Consider the following 14,974-nt stretch of genomic DNA (forward strand, 5'->3'; position numbering starts at 1 on the left):
ACTTTGGGGCCCTTTTCTTCATTTCAGACTATTGGGGAGGGCCCCCCTCAAGAGAGATCTCGATAGCAGTACTACTGCACTTTTTGGTCATTGAATTTAGGGCGGTGCTGCCACACTCACCAAGTAGGTGAGTACAGGTACAGGTGCCTTTCAGCTGGGGGCCCTAGGCAATTGCCTTGTTCGCTTGCCTGGTCGCGTCAGGCCTACCTAAAAACACATCTGTCTGACACTCACTCTGTCTAGCAGACATCCCTTAGCGCTCAACATTAACGGTTACTGTCACTCAGTGTCACTGTCCTTGTCAGTGACACAGGAGGTGAAGGCCACTCCACTCTATGCACAGCACACCACCATGGGTACGGATCACACCACCTTTGAGGTAAGCACTGGGCATCAGGAGGTACGTAAATGTGGCAGTGGACGGTGACCACATGGCAGAGATGTATTTGTAAAAGTAGAGGTAATGATACAATGCAATTGGGTGGGAGACGTGACGCCTTGTTTTTTCGTAACATTGGTTAAAAACCTACAAAACTATTATTTTCCTTTAAAAAAACAAATGTCAATGAAAGAAGATGTGGTACATTATGTTTCATATTAGTCTTAGATGAGAAGAAACATTTTTGTTAAGATTTATGTAAAGGTTTATATGTCAAATGTCCTGCGGTGTGACTGTAACATTAATGAAACCTGGAATATAATATATATATAAGTTAACCAACAACATTTTGAATAATGTATGAAGCATTTGGCATGATTGCATAAATTTTAACTTTATTTAAGATATGTGAATGTGGAAAAAACTCAAGACAGTAATATTAACTACAAGTTCAATTTCGTAACACAAATTGCGTCCTGTGGGGTGACATGTATGTCAATGTTTGTGAATGGGCAGCTGCAAGGCCAACTACAAGGGTCTTAAAGACTGTCTCCTAACCAGTCAGTACCTCAGTTATTGGAGAGTGCTGTGGAAGTTTAAGGTGACTCTTAGCCTCTTAATATGTCTTCATATTGCAATCTTTCTGTCACGCAATGCTTAGGTTCATTTTATGGTGTCCTGTGGTGTGACTGCTCTTATAGGAGGAAAAAAACGTTTTTTTATTAATGAAAACACATATTAAGATTAAACACAATATCATTGTCAAGTTAGCATGAGCTCAGATGTCAGTCATGTTGTATACAAAAGGATTGAAATGGCCATAATGCAGTGAATTCCCTGTGGTGTGACTCCATTTTCCTGCGGTGTGACATGACGTGCTATGTGTTGATGCGGGACACATTCTCCCAAAAATGGCAAAAATAAGGTGAAATTCCACAGACCACTAAGTGCTTTATTTTTTTCTATTTTTTTTTCAAATTTTTATCCATCATTTTTTTCAGGAATTTGAAAAACTTTTTTTTTTTTTTTGCGTTACGCCCTTAAACGTCAACCACCCAATTACAACACCAGTAAGTAGGTTATTGCAGGTGCAACCATGCAATATCATACTACTAGTGATGTTTTTACATCCGTTATAGTACTTCTAGTTATACTTTATAAATCTCTGTCACATGGTTATGGACATGTCTGGTGAGATAATATTTACAGTCGAAATGTTTGCATGTTGTTCATTTTCAATTTTCGATGTTGCAAATCTTTCCTGGCCTTTTGCATATGCAACACTTGTGTTCTAAGACGGGATAAAAAAACAGAACATGGTCTCATGATATGCACTATTTTTATGATGCATAATATTAAGTATGGTGTCATGTATGAAGATTGCATGATGATTCATTTTGGCATTCAAATATTTTTAGCAAATATTGACATATTTCATTCTCTTTTCAATATCTCACGGGATGCCTGACAAAAAAGAAAAGAAAAAAAAATCATTGCCAACTGCAAACTGACAATACTGGTAATCCTTCACTAATTCATTGATGTTTTGATTCCATTGAGAATTGCACATTTTCAATTTCAATTGCATTTTTTTTTTCATGTTTTCATCCCATAACATAACATCAGAATTTTCAGTTCGATAGATGACTTTTACAAACAAGAGGAGTGAAAATGCGTCAGCGTTGGGGGTACAAGCAAGGCTCAGGGTGGTTGTTGAGTGAGTGAGAATTTTATTTAACCTTTGATTAACCAGGGAGGTCCCATTGAGTCACAGTGACTCTTCCTCCAGGGAGTCCTGGCCAAGTTTTACATTTCAGAAAAAAAACACAAAGACAGAGGACAAACCTACCAAGACACCAGACATAAGTCAACTACAAAAAAATAAAATAAATGGACAAAACATAACATGACAAGACTCACATAGGACACATCCTAAAAAATAAAATACACATTAAACAGTAATAAAAGAGTAAAAGGAAACCGACTTATGAGCACCATTTAAAAACAAGTACACCGCTCTGTAAGCGCTGATTTTAAAATATTTTTAAAAGTATTTACAGAGGGTAGTGACTGTAGGTGCAACATATTTTGCAGGTCATTCCAAATGTATGGAGCATAGTAAGAAAACGCAGTCTTGCCTAGCTCAGTTCTTCTTGAGGGTGTAATTAAAAGTATCTTATTTGTGGACCTTGTGCCGTGAGTGCTAATATGGTATGATATAACAGGTCTGAAATATATAGTGGTAGTTTACCTATTAGGCAGCCAGAGGAGATGTGCTACAGCGGCTTTAGGCCCTGACAAAGACTATGAAGACAAAGGGAGAAGGGGGGCAGCTATTGTCACCCTCTACTGCTCTGAGCCCCACAGAGGAAGCCCATCTTAACAGTGCAATGTATACAAAAATCATCACAACACCAGTCCTCTGACATGATATTGATGTGTAGTCAGATACTAAAGACCAGTGTTGGGCAAGTTACTCAAAAACTGTAATGCATTACTGATTACATGTTACTGTCTTTTCAAAATAGTCCCTTACACAATATTACTATATTTAAAATGTAAGGCATTGCACTACTTTTGCATTGCGTTAGTTACTTTCGACAAAGGAGCTGTAGGCCTAAATATGGATCTGAAGATTTATTACAGTGTAAATCAAGATCATGAGTCATGGTTTTCTCACCTCCCATCTATGAGGTGTTTTTGGCAGCATGCAGACTGAAAACTACCAGGTTCAGGAAAAGCTTCTTTCTGACCCACCACACTGAATACCACTAAAATCCAGGTCATTGTAATGCATTGTAACTTAAGTTATTTAGCATTGTAACTACGTAAATACTACTGATTGTAAGGTAAGCCCTTGTAATGCCTTACATTACTGCATTATAGCAACAAAAAAAATCATTACAGTAATTAATTACTTTTGTGCGTTACTGCCCAGCACTGCTAAGGCCAGATGCCAAGTTGAAATACTGATTTCCATACTGGATATGATTGCAATACCACCTTTCACGTGTATTTCAATTTTAAACTATACAATGTAGAAATGCAAAGGTTAAGTCAAATAATTCCTCCAAAGGCTCTTTTCCACTGCCAGTTTTCTGGTAGGCCTACAGCTCGACACAGCACAACTCAGCCGCCACTTTTTGCTTTTCGATTGGGCACAACACAGCTCAATCGAAAAGCAAAAAGTGGCGGCTGAGTTGTGCTGTGTCGAGCTGTAGGCCTACCAGAAAAACGGCAGTGGAAAATAGCCTTTAGGGACTTGTGTTTTAAGTGACTGTTTTTCCCCCTCAATCTTTGCAGATGGACTGGGTGACCTTGTTTGATGATGACTTCAAAGACCTATATCCGGAGAACAATAATAGCTCCTTTCTGGATGATTATGCTTCCCAGTCGTGTGTGTTAGATGATGGGGCCATGCGTCTGTTCCGCACCGTATTCCTGCCGCTGGTCTACAGCCTGGTCTTCCTCTTGGGCGCTGCTGGCAATGGCGTCATGGTCACAGTGTTGCTAAGACACAAGGTATTGAGAAGAATTTAACTCTTTCTTTTTTGTATGCCTACGTAGCCTTCATGTTACGAGGGAAGTCATACACAGAAACAGAAATCTGTTTCACAAATGAGCCCTGGTCAAGATAAACACTGTTTCACTTATAGGGCTTTCAGGCCGACCAGAACGGAGCCGGTGCCGGTGCCCGCACCAGGGTCGTTCGGCACTAAAGTGCTTATCTGCGAACCGGCCGTGTTCATACCAGGCTCTGAACTTTTCCCGCACATGAATGTGTTACCCGGATGAACCTGCTGACGGCCATGCTGTTGTCATGGTTCGCGGAGAAAAACCTTGTGTTTTGCGGTTCGCATTGTGAACCAACTTTCCGGTTCGCGAACGCTAAAATCTATGGCATGAATATGACGGCTAGTTCGCGATTAGGTGCGGGAATGGGCACTGGAACGGTTCTCAGTCGGCCTGAATGCGCTACAATAGGACACATATTGACAACACATGCAGTGTGAAACAAACTGCAGTGTGCAGGGGTAGTAACACTTTATTTTAAGTTACATGTTAACCTTAGAATTAAACAAAAAATTCTTGTTCACTGCCAATATGTCCCTTATAATTGATATAATCGTAATGAGACCCTTAGGTATGTAGTAGTGGCTAACATGTGACCCCAATTGTAAATTCTTACCAAATATATTATATTGTTAGTATTAGTATTATTAACTGTGTGCAATTGTATAATAATAATATTAAGTGTGATGTCCATGAGTGTTTAGAAAGGCACCCCTAATTTAAATAAAATGTATTATTATTATTATTATTATTATTATTATTATTATTATTATTATTATTATCATCATTAAGGGCCACTTGCGTGTGACGGAGATCTACCTGGTGCACCTGGGTCTGGCGGACCTGCTGCTGGTGTCCACGCTGCCCTTCGTGGTGGCACGGGAGCTGGCAGGGTGGCTGTTTGGGGTCGCCCTCTGCAAGATACTCAACCTGCTGGCGTATGTCAACTGTTGCACTGTATATGTGGTTTTGTATACTGTACTGTTTATGGTTTGGAAATTGGAAAATGGTTTTCAATTTTTTTCAGATTGAAATCTCATACTAGTATCCACCTTATTAGCTTGCCCACTAAAAACTGCCCATTTCAACATTTGTTGCACTTCCGCAGCATTTCCCATCTGCTAGTTCCTGTTAGCCTGTCCCTTGCCCTTCGGAATGCAGCTGCTACCAAAATAGTAATGGTGGCGCCCTTGTAACCATGGATAACTAGGTGGATAGGGAGAATGTGGGTTGTCTTTTACACCCTCATTATCCTCACATTGCTCCAAGATGCTGTCAGTTGCTTTTGATAAAATCCTGTAATGTAATGCATTGTAATGTAATGTAATGCAGTATAATCCTCTGCAGGTATTTGAGTCCACCATGCTCCTTTCTGTAGTATAGGGTAATGTAATGTAATGTAATGAAATAGTGTTAAGTACTTTGCTGTAACACTTTCAAATAATTACCTATTCACAACTTTATAAACACTTTATTAACATGTAATAATAATTAATAATCAACAAAGCATTTACAACTGTTTGTAAATGACTAATAACCAAACTACGACTGAACAGTGGAGTGTGAATCAACTTCTACTGTGTGATTGTTATGTGGTTTCATGGCGATGCAACTGTGCTGTGTCTGCTGTGTTAGCATACTATTTCTTGCCCATGTATAAACATTTGTAAACATTTTGTTGATAATTAGTTCATCATTTATTAGTGGTGTCAACAATAATCGATTCGGCAATGCAATGCAATGCGGGGCATGGATTCAATTAAATTGAAGTTCCATAATCGATGCGGCAATTTGTTTAAGTTTCAATTACTTCTGTGGATATTTCAGGAGCAAATGTATGTTAAATTAAATAAAAGCACTTCAAATCATTGAAAACTGCAAGACTGATACAGAAAACGGCCAATAAAATGTTGCTAAGCATCTGACTACTTGTATTGCCTCATCATGACTGATGAAACATTTGCTTTGCTTTCAGTAGAAATGTAATGCATTGCCATGCATTGTAGAATTGAATTGAATCGAATCGAATCGAATCGAATCGCTACCTCCCGAATCGTAATCAAATCGAATCGTGAGGGCCAATGCACACCACTATATTATTTTGTGTTTATATTGTATTATATTGTATTAAGTGTTTATAAAGCTGTGAATAGGTAGTTATTCTAAAGTGTTACCCTACTTTGCTGTACAATATGTAGGCCTAAGCTCCTGCTGAATAGCTGCTCCTCTCTATAGTGCAATGCAATGTAGTGTAATAGTGTAATGTAATGTAGTGTAGTGTAGTGTAGTGTAGTGTAATGTTATGTAGTGTAGTGTAGTGTAATGTAATGTAGTGTAATGTTATGTAGTGTAATGTAGTGTAATGTAATGTAGTGTTGTAATGTAGTGTAATGTAATGTAGTGTTGTAATGTAGTGTAATGTTATGTAGTGTAATGTAGTGTAATGTAATGTAGTGTAGTGTAATGTAACGTAGTGTAATGTTATGTAGTGTAGTAGTGTAATGTGGTGTAATGTTATGTAGTGTAATGTAGTGTAATGTAATGTAGTGTAATGTAATGTAGTGTAATGTTATGTAGTGTAGCAGTGTAATGTAGCGTAATGTTATATAGTGTAATGTAGTGTAATGTTATGTAGTGTAATGTTATGTAGTGTAATGTAATGTTGTGTAATGTAGTGTAATGTTATGTAGTGTAATGTTATGTAGTGTAATGTAATGTTGTGTAATGTAATGTAATGTAGTGTAATGTAATGTAGTGTAATGTGCTTTAGGTATGTGAGTCTGCTGTGCTCCTCTCTCCTGCTGGCCTGCATCAGTTTCGACCGCTACCTGGCTATAGTGCACGCCGTGCCCAGCCTCCACAGCCGCCGACCCCGCACTGTACACCTCACCTGCGGCCTGCTCTGGCTGGTCTGCCTCGCCCTGGCAATGCCTGAAGCTGTCTTTACCACAGTCATCACGGTAATGATTGATTGATTGATTGATTGATTGATTGATTGATTGATTGAACACCATCTAAAGCAAATTTGTTTATCTGGGTCTCATCAGACCACACAACATGGTTCCAGTGATCCATATCCTTGGTCTGTTCATCTCTCTTGAGACCCTTTTTTTTTTAAAGCTTTAGATGGTGTCAAGCATGTATGGTGGTATACAAGTGAGGTTTTTTTTTTGTTTTAAAGTGTATCATCTGGCTAGTTAAGCATGGTAGTGGGACTGACATGGTTTGGGGATGTATGGATGCCGTCAACATTGAAAATCTGAATTACACCTAAAGAAACATGTATGTCAACATGCACTGTGACTACTGAAGCAGATCATGATGCTCTCCACGGCCTCTTCTCAGACACACACAAATTTAAGGGGTTATACATGTTGTTATTATATGGTTGTGACGTCATCGGTCGAATGCTCCATTCATTTCAACGGGGCTCCCCAACGTTCGCACGTCTGTTATTTTTCGATAACGGACGGGTTGGTCCATAACAGACCGCTGTCAATGGCAACAAGACTTTTCACTGCTAAAGCGACTTTTCAACAAGACTCTAATCAGCTGCTGTGATAGACAACACCTGTTGTCCTGGCTACCTAGCTGTTGCCTAGCGGTGTTCCACAACGGCACTGTTTTGTTTTGCGCAGCAACAATCTTAACATTGAATAGGCCTAAAGAAATGTCCCCGCCATGTGTGAGTCATTTAAGTATATCCATATAATAAGCGGGTTAACTTTCGGCGAGTCGGTCGCTTTGTGGAATAGCAGCACTTCAGAGAGAACAAGACCCCTCCGCTCCGCGTCGGGGTCTAAAGATTCTCTCTGTCGTGCTGCTATTCCACGGTAGCGACCTTCTCGCCGAACGTTAACCCTTACTTAACAGGTCACTAATCATTGTGTCGACGTGAAATCTCTTTAATGTTGTCCTATGAAAAGATATACTTTGTAGCCCCTTAATACGCGCCGTACCTCCAGTGGCACGTTGTAATAGTCATTGAAAGTTAACTACCATAGTACTACAATACTATGACATAACACAGGGCCTTTAGTAATGCACTATGACTTTGTCATTACCATTCTGGTAACAGCAAGTTTATAAAGGCGTGTCTTAAGGGGCTAATCTGCAAAAATATGAGGGGTGTACTCACTTATGTGACATACTGTGATGAATAGGTTCACTGTTCTCTCACGTCACCGCCAAACTGGCGTGTGTTGTGTTCTGTTCAGGTTCCCAACTCCTCTGAGCTGCAGTGTTCGCACGCGGGCAGCGAGAGCAGTGATTGGACGGTGCTGAGCCGCTTGCTACTCCACCTGCTGGGCTTCTTCGCACCGCTGTGTGTGATGTGTGTATGCTACACCGCCGTGGTGCTCACGCTGTGCCGGCGCCGGGACCCAGGGCGACATCGCGGGAGTAGTACACAGTAAAAAATACCAGTCTTATTATAACTCTTAAAAAATTGCGATGAACTCCATTTCAAATAACATTTGGTCTCATTTGGTGTTCATTTTACTCTTTGGTCAGTGTAAGATTATTATCAACACTGGAACGTGAAGAAATATAATATAACAAAAAAAGTTAATCGTCTTGCAGTAGAGTTGAAATTACAGTGGCCATCTGCAAAATTTGACACAGACTTTTGACTCTGTTTGAATAATTTGTCTCTACATAGTCATAGTGTAAATGCTCTATCTGTAGTGATATAAGTTTACTCTGGAACATTAACACCTCATTTCTTTACTGTGTAGCGGTAGTAGCCCGGAGAAGCAGGGTGCGATCCGGCTGGCCCTGGTGGTCACAGTGGCCTTCTGCCTCTGCTGGCTTCCCCATAACATGGCTCAGCTGCTGAGCACGCTGGTAGAGCTGGGACCCCTGGCACACCTCAGGTGCATTTCTTTTCAATTAGTGTTCCTTTTTAACTTTCTTTAATTTGTCCTACTTTTGTAGGGAGTACTTTTGGGGGGGGCTCGCACGACTAATGATACGACACCGTAGCCCACTAAGCAACCGCACCCCCTTAACTTTAATTCTAGCTTATTATTTTTATCCTTTTATTTTGACGCTTATTTTCACATTTCATCTGCTCTTAACATTTTTGCCCCATTAAGATATAGCCACTGTAATAACGTTGGTTACCAGAATGCTAATGACCAAGTAGTACAGTGCTCCTAAAGACTGTCTCTGTAATAGTAATGTTGTTGTGTTATTAACAAGCGGTTAAGCAATACACTGGGGGACCGGCGGGCACTAACTGTGTTTCTGTGTGTGTGTGTGTGTGTGTGTGTGTGTGTGTGTGTGTGTGTGTGTGTGTGTGTGTGTGTGTGTGTGTGTGTGTGTGTGTGTGTGTGTGTGTGTGTGTGTGTGTGTGTGTGTGTGTGTGTGTGTGTGTGTGCGTGTGCGTGTGTGTGTGTGTACGTGCCTCAGCTGCAGCGCAGCACTTCAGCGCACCCTGGTGGTGAGCGAGAGTATGGGCTATGTGCACAGCTGCCTGAACCCCATCCTGTATGCTTTTGTGGGGGTTCGCTTCCGCAGGGAGCTCTGGCTGCTGCTGGAGAAGTGGGGGTTGTGTCGCCAGTGTGTGCCCCCCGGTAGAGGCAGTAGGGCGTCCTACTCAGACGGCCTCACCTCAACCACCAACACCAAGGCCATGTGATCAGAAAAACTACACATCCAAGAGGCAACTGTACTGTTCGAAAGTGAAGTGTGCTTCAAAATCTACCAAGTGCCGCGCTCTTGATTCGTAGATTTTCCAAAGCAGCACTTGCTGCATCCTTGCCATACCCATAATCCTCCATGTCTCCCCGCTCGTGCTAGGTTTTTTATTACATGTGTGGGAAAGCCATGTGTGTTCAAGCACAATATGTATGGTATGTTGTTGCTTCCAAAATGTTTAAAATAACTCAACACACAATAAATTTGTGCACTATCATGAATTGATATCAACATTCTGTTTTTTGTAGCCTACTTTTCAAATATCACCACTACAGAAATACAGCCAAACGATTGTGTTTACAGTGTAGCCCCTTAATGCACGCCGTACCTCCTGTGGCACGTTGTAATAGACATTGAAAGCTAACTACTATAGTACTACTCTACTATGACAGTGCACGGGCCTTTAGTAATACATCACGACTTGGTCATTGCCATTCTGGTAACAGCTGATTTATAATGCTGTGTCTTAAGGGGTTAAAATCAGTTGAAAACAAGTGTGTAGTGGCCAAAACGGAACTGCTGTAACGTTCACTTTCACACTTCCAAGCAGGTTCTATTCATAATCGTTTGAGATGCTTGTGAGGCTTTGAACCTTGTCTTGTAAGTCTACGACTTCAAGGCTGTGGCACTTCAGAGGGCAACACACTTCACTTTGAGATTCAGCCTCCCACAGTACACCAGGGCCATGTGAGGACAAGTAGGCTAAATAGATTCCTTCGACTGAACACAATGGGCCTCTCTCAAAACCTAGTGTTGTGCACTTCCAAGTGTGTAAGCCTAATTACTCACGCCCAGTGATTGGATACTCTTTATTAGTCACACCCAGTGATTGGATATTCTGTAGAGTTCACCAAAGAGTATCCAATCATTGGGCATGACTAATTAGGCTGATATACTTGGAAGTGCACTGCACTAGGTTTTGAGTAAGGCCCAATGACTACATGCGCAGACATATGGCAATGTACTATGGACTTGAAACCGGACAATGTTGCATGATGGTTAAAAACCTTTAAAAACCTTCGACTTGATCAAATTTAGTCATACTGTGACAAAGACATGACGTGTGACATGGTGTCAAACTCTCACGGGATCAAAGGATTGCAGATGAATCGTGCAACACCTGCTGCTGCTTTTCCCCGTTGAATGTTCGTTGCAAGGGTCTGCACTTCCACTCCGCGGTGACGCACCCTTGAACCGGTTGGCCAAAACGTCACTGACATCTGTGTAGACGTGTTGTCCCACACCCCTTTAAAATGCACCTCACATGTGATGTGCTACATAGGTCAAACTGGTGCGAGCTCAATGCCTTGTGAAAATTCGTGATTGATTTAACTAAGTTTCTTTAGCACCACCCACGCCGTGAGAGAGAGCTCTCACTGACGTACTTTGCAGTTGTTGGTCGACAAAACCTCACTTCTAACCATTAGGCAACATGTCCAGTTCAGAGTGCCTTTCTGACCACATGTAGCTGCAAGTTGAACAAATGTACACGTTGAATGAATAATGGAATTGTGTAAAAGACTTGCTTCATAAATAATTGCTCTATGATGAATTAACTTGCTTTTGTAAGGCAGCGTTCTGAATCAAAATAGCTTTGGCTTTGGAACAACTCAAAGAACCTTAGTTGGCCCAGCAGTTTTAACAGCAATGTACGTATGTTGCTGTCTGTATCTTTTTGATCACTTTGTGGGTTCGCGTGCGCGTGTGCGTGTATGTGCGTGTGTGTTTATTTGTGTTTTAATAGTGTGAACTGAGGAAGGGCCATCTTAACTGTAAAAGTAATGTGACTTTTATACTTTCCTGTTTACAGTAACAAACCAATAAAATATTTTTGTTTCAAAAAATTCCTGGCATAAACTATTCTCTTGAACCCAGCCAACTTTCATCTCTTCTTAAAGATGTCCTCATCGTTATTTCATTAATACTGCTGTGTTCCCCATTGTTATTGAATGAGTTACGCGTTGGTCCTGTTTAAAAAAACGGTCTGGTTGCTTTGTTTCAAGTCGTCTCTGCAAGCTAGCAAGGTGGCTTGTGGACAAACGAGAGGGTTTCTCGTGGATATCAGTCTCTGATTGGCTAACTCCTCCTGCTCTCAGAGAGATTGTAATGGGTTATAGACTCGTCCCTTCCCCGGGTGGTACTGCACTATAGGGCGCCAACGGAGGCGTGCAGGCTCCATTCAGGGTTGTGCTCTTTAGACAGCGACGCTTAGGCGAACTGCAGGCATGGACCGACCCCGAGGACCGAGTGGGGAGGCTGTGTAAACTGGCTTTGTGCTCTGTGTGTATCTGAGAGTAGCAACTAGCTGATAGCTAAGCTAAGCTAGGTTTCGGGCTACCAGGTGTTGCTTGTTTTGAAAACAAGCAGAAAAAATTACTCGACATGATTTTAGATAAATTGGGTCGACATAAACCTTTGTGGGCAACGCCTTCTTTCAATGTGACACAACACAGAAAGGCTTTCATGATTCGCTCGTGGCTCTGCATTGTTTATGTCAATTGGGAAACACCGGGAAACACAGCCAGGTGAGGTGAGTGAAGCCTTGCATGTGAGTTTAACTTGGGGTGACCGTCCGATTTTCAAAAGGATTGAGTAAAAAATGTTTTATCGGAAGTTGGCCTTTAAGCATTCCCACGAGCATTCCTTCCTCCTTCAACGGAAAACATCCTCATGACCAACCTCAAATCACAGATGTTGTTTTTCTCAGCATCACAGCTTCTTGATAATCGTCTCGGTTGGCTGAAACTGGAACAAAGAGACCAAAATAATAATGAAGCGCTGCAGACCGCACTTCCTACTGCCACATGCACCTGTTAGCAAGCCAATAAACACAGCACACCCTCTCCGCATTCACTCGCATGCTGTCTATATTAGTCCATAGACATATATGCAGGCAGGCAGGCAGACACACATACACACACACACACACACACACACACACACACACACACACACACACACACACACACACACACACACACACACACACACACACACACACACACACACACACACAAACCAGAGGCAGACAGAGGCATTAGGCAATCCTAGGCAATTGCCTAGGGCCCTGACCAAATCTGCCCTCCATAGGGGCCACACTGCCACACCAACTGTTACTATAAAATACTACATTATAAATTGGTTTATCCTCCTCTTTTTTGCAGGCCAATATAACCTAATATGCAAAGTAGGGGTGACTGTACGTTTTTCAAGAATGACTTTTAAGGGCCCCATGTTCCAGTGGCGGCTGGTAGTCTGTCAAACAGGGGAGGCTGTTCAATTACAATATGTCCAGAACGCAAAAATAAAGAGGGGGGGGGAATTTTGACACACATCTTACATTGGTCCTGAGCCACATATGGCCTCACACACTAAAGGACTCTTGTTGAAACAAATTTGTTAAACGTTAATCATTATCCCCCTTGTAGCCTATTCATAGGGAAATGTTTTTATTATTATTATTATTATCATTAGGCCTACCTCCGCCACATAATGATGTGATTTAGTTTGCCTTCGTTGTCTTTGTTCATTACTGGGTGCACGGCTTAACTTACCACTAGAGGTCGCAAAATCTTTAATTATTTACCAGACATTGCCAACACAGTAGGAAACAAGGACTCGCCACTCACGGGACTTGGCAGTTAACCAGTTGATAAGACACCACGAAAGCTCAAAAGAAACGGTTGTTCTTCCCTACCTTTTTCACCAAGTATTATAGTATATATTAGTAAATATATATATATATATAATATATATATATATAATATTAGTAAATATTAGGCAGTGCTCTGCTCTGCTCCTTGATATTCATTTTCTCCTCATAAGGACGACTGGAATTCGCCAGAATTTAATCCACAATGCTTGGCATTTTGCATAGCTCTCTAGCTTTCTTGCAAGCTAGCCCTAACGAAAAGTAGGCAACTTCAACTTTTGAATTGGGAGATTAAAAAGGATAAGGACATGCCACTATTAAGACTTTATTCGCAACACTAGTGTCACTAGGTTTACAAGAATATGTACAGAAAACTGGAGTACACCGCAATGAATAGCTTCCCCACTGGTTACCACGACGAAACTTCTCAGTCAAATTAATAACATATCCGCATTTCGAAATGAAATCAACTACTGTAGCCTACTGACACGGGGTTCACCCAATCACAAGTCGGAGCTCCAGTCTCCGGTCCCTCCCCCCTCCTCTCTCTTCTCCATTCACTCCCAGTGAGGCTCAGTCTCAAAATCAAAAAAATTTCACGGCAATAGCCAATGACCGTTTAGCATTTTGCCATTGAAAAATCGTACAATCCCACATGCCATTGAAGTCCATTGAGACTCGACTCGCTTGCGTTGTCATGAGCGGAAAAAACTCGTGCGAGCCTCGGGATCTTATAACAGATTGGTTTCATCTCTAAGTTGAGCACATGCATTTTCTATGGAGCTGGGTCTGAAATAGCAATGTTATTAAGTTGTGTAAAGCATTAGTTTACATACTATTCTCCGTGATTTTGGACAGGAGGCGGCGCCTCCCTTGTACTCAAAGAGGAATCGCCTCTGCCATGTTCGCCTAGGGCTCCAAAATGTCTAGATCTGCCCATATACATGTGTCTAGACACATACACGAACATACGTGTGTGTGTGTGTGTGTGTGTGTGTGTGTGTGTGTGTGTGTGTGTGTGTGTGTGTGTGTGTGTGTGTGTGTCTGTGTGTGTGTGTGTGTGTGTGTGTGTGTACTGTATGTGTGTGCTGTGATTGAAAGAATGTGTGTGCGTGCATGCAGAGAGAGAGAGAGAGAGAGAGAGAGAGAGAGAGAGAGAGAGAGAGAGAGAGAGAGAGAGAGAGAGAGAGAGAGAGAGAGAGAGAGAGACAGAGAGAGAGAGAGAGACAGAGAGAGAGAGAGAAGTGAATTTTTAGTTTAGTTACTTGGGTAATTGTCTTGGGCAAGATTCCTTTATGTCCTGTGTTGACCTGGCATGGAGATGTTAATAATCATAACAAACAGCAATAGGACAACAATGCGCTGAATACTGTTTCATTGTGAAACTGTTGTTGCTGGATCACATACCATTGTAGATGGCATTCATTAACCTGTAGGTGAAGGTGGATGATTCAATGATTCATTGCTCTGAATATCCAGTCAGGTGAGACTTACACACATACACACACACACACACACACACACACACACACACACACACACACACACACACACACACACACACACACACACACACACAAACACACACACACACACACACACACACACACACACACACACACACACACACACACACACACACACACACACACACACACACACACACACCT

At 41.6% G+C, this 14,974-nt stretch overlaps 1 protein-coding gene across 1 annotated transcript; it reads left to right on the plus strand.

Moving 5' to 3' along the window:
• Nucleotides 1–267: 267 nt before the first annotated feature.
• On the plus strand, nt 268–9,713 carry LOC134448493 (C-X-C chemokine receptor type 5). Its single transcript, XM_063198162.1, has 7 exons — nt 268–379; nt 3,683–3,901; nt 4,745–4,890; nt 6,723–6,912; nt 8,170–8,363; nt 8,689–8,826; nt 9,365–9,713. Exons 1-7 carry the CDS (start codon nt 353–355, stop codon nt 9,591–9,593), a joined length of 1,143 nt encoding a protein of 380 aa, XP_063054232.1. The 5' UTR covers nt 268–352; the 3' UTR covers nt 9,594–9,713.
• The last annotated feature ends 5,261 nt before the right edge of the window (nt 9,714–14,974 follow it).

This window comes from Engraulis encrasicolus, chromosome 5, assembly GCF_034702125.1.
Source record: "Engraulis encrasicolus isolate BLACKSEA-1 chromosome 5, IST_EnEncr_1.0, whole genome shotgun sequence".
Taxonomy (NCBI): Eukaryota; Metazoa; Chordata; class Actinopteri; order Clupeiformes; family Engraulidae; genus Engraulis; species Engraulis encrasicolus.

Coding starts and splice junctions, on each gene's coding strand:
- LOC134448493 (XM_063198162.1), top strand. CDS start 353: ATGGGTACGGATCACACCACCTTTGAG. Junction 3,902..4,744: donor CAGTGTTGCTAAGACACAAG/GTATTGAGAAGA, acceptor ATCATCATTAAG/GGCCACTTGCGTGTGACGGA. Junction 6,913..8,169: donor TCTTTACCACAGTCATCACG/GTAATGATTGAT, acceptor TGTTCTGTTCAG/GTTCCCAACTCCTCTGAGCT.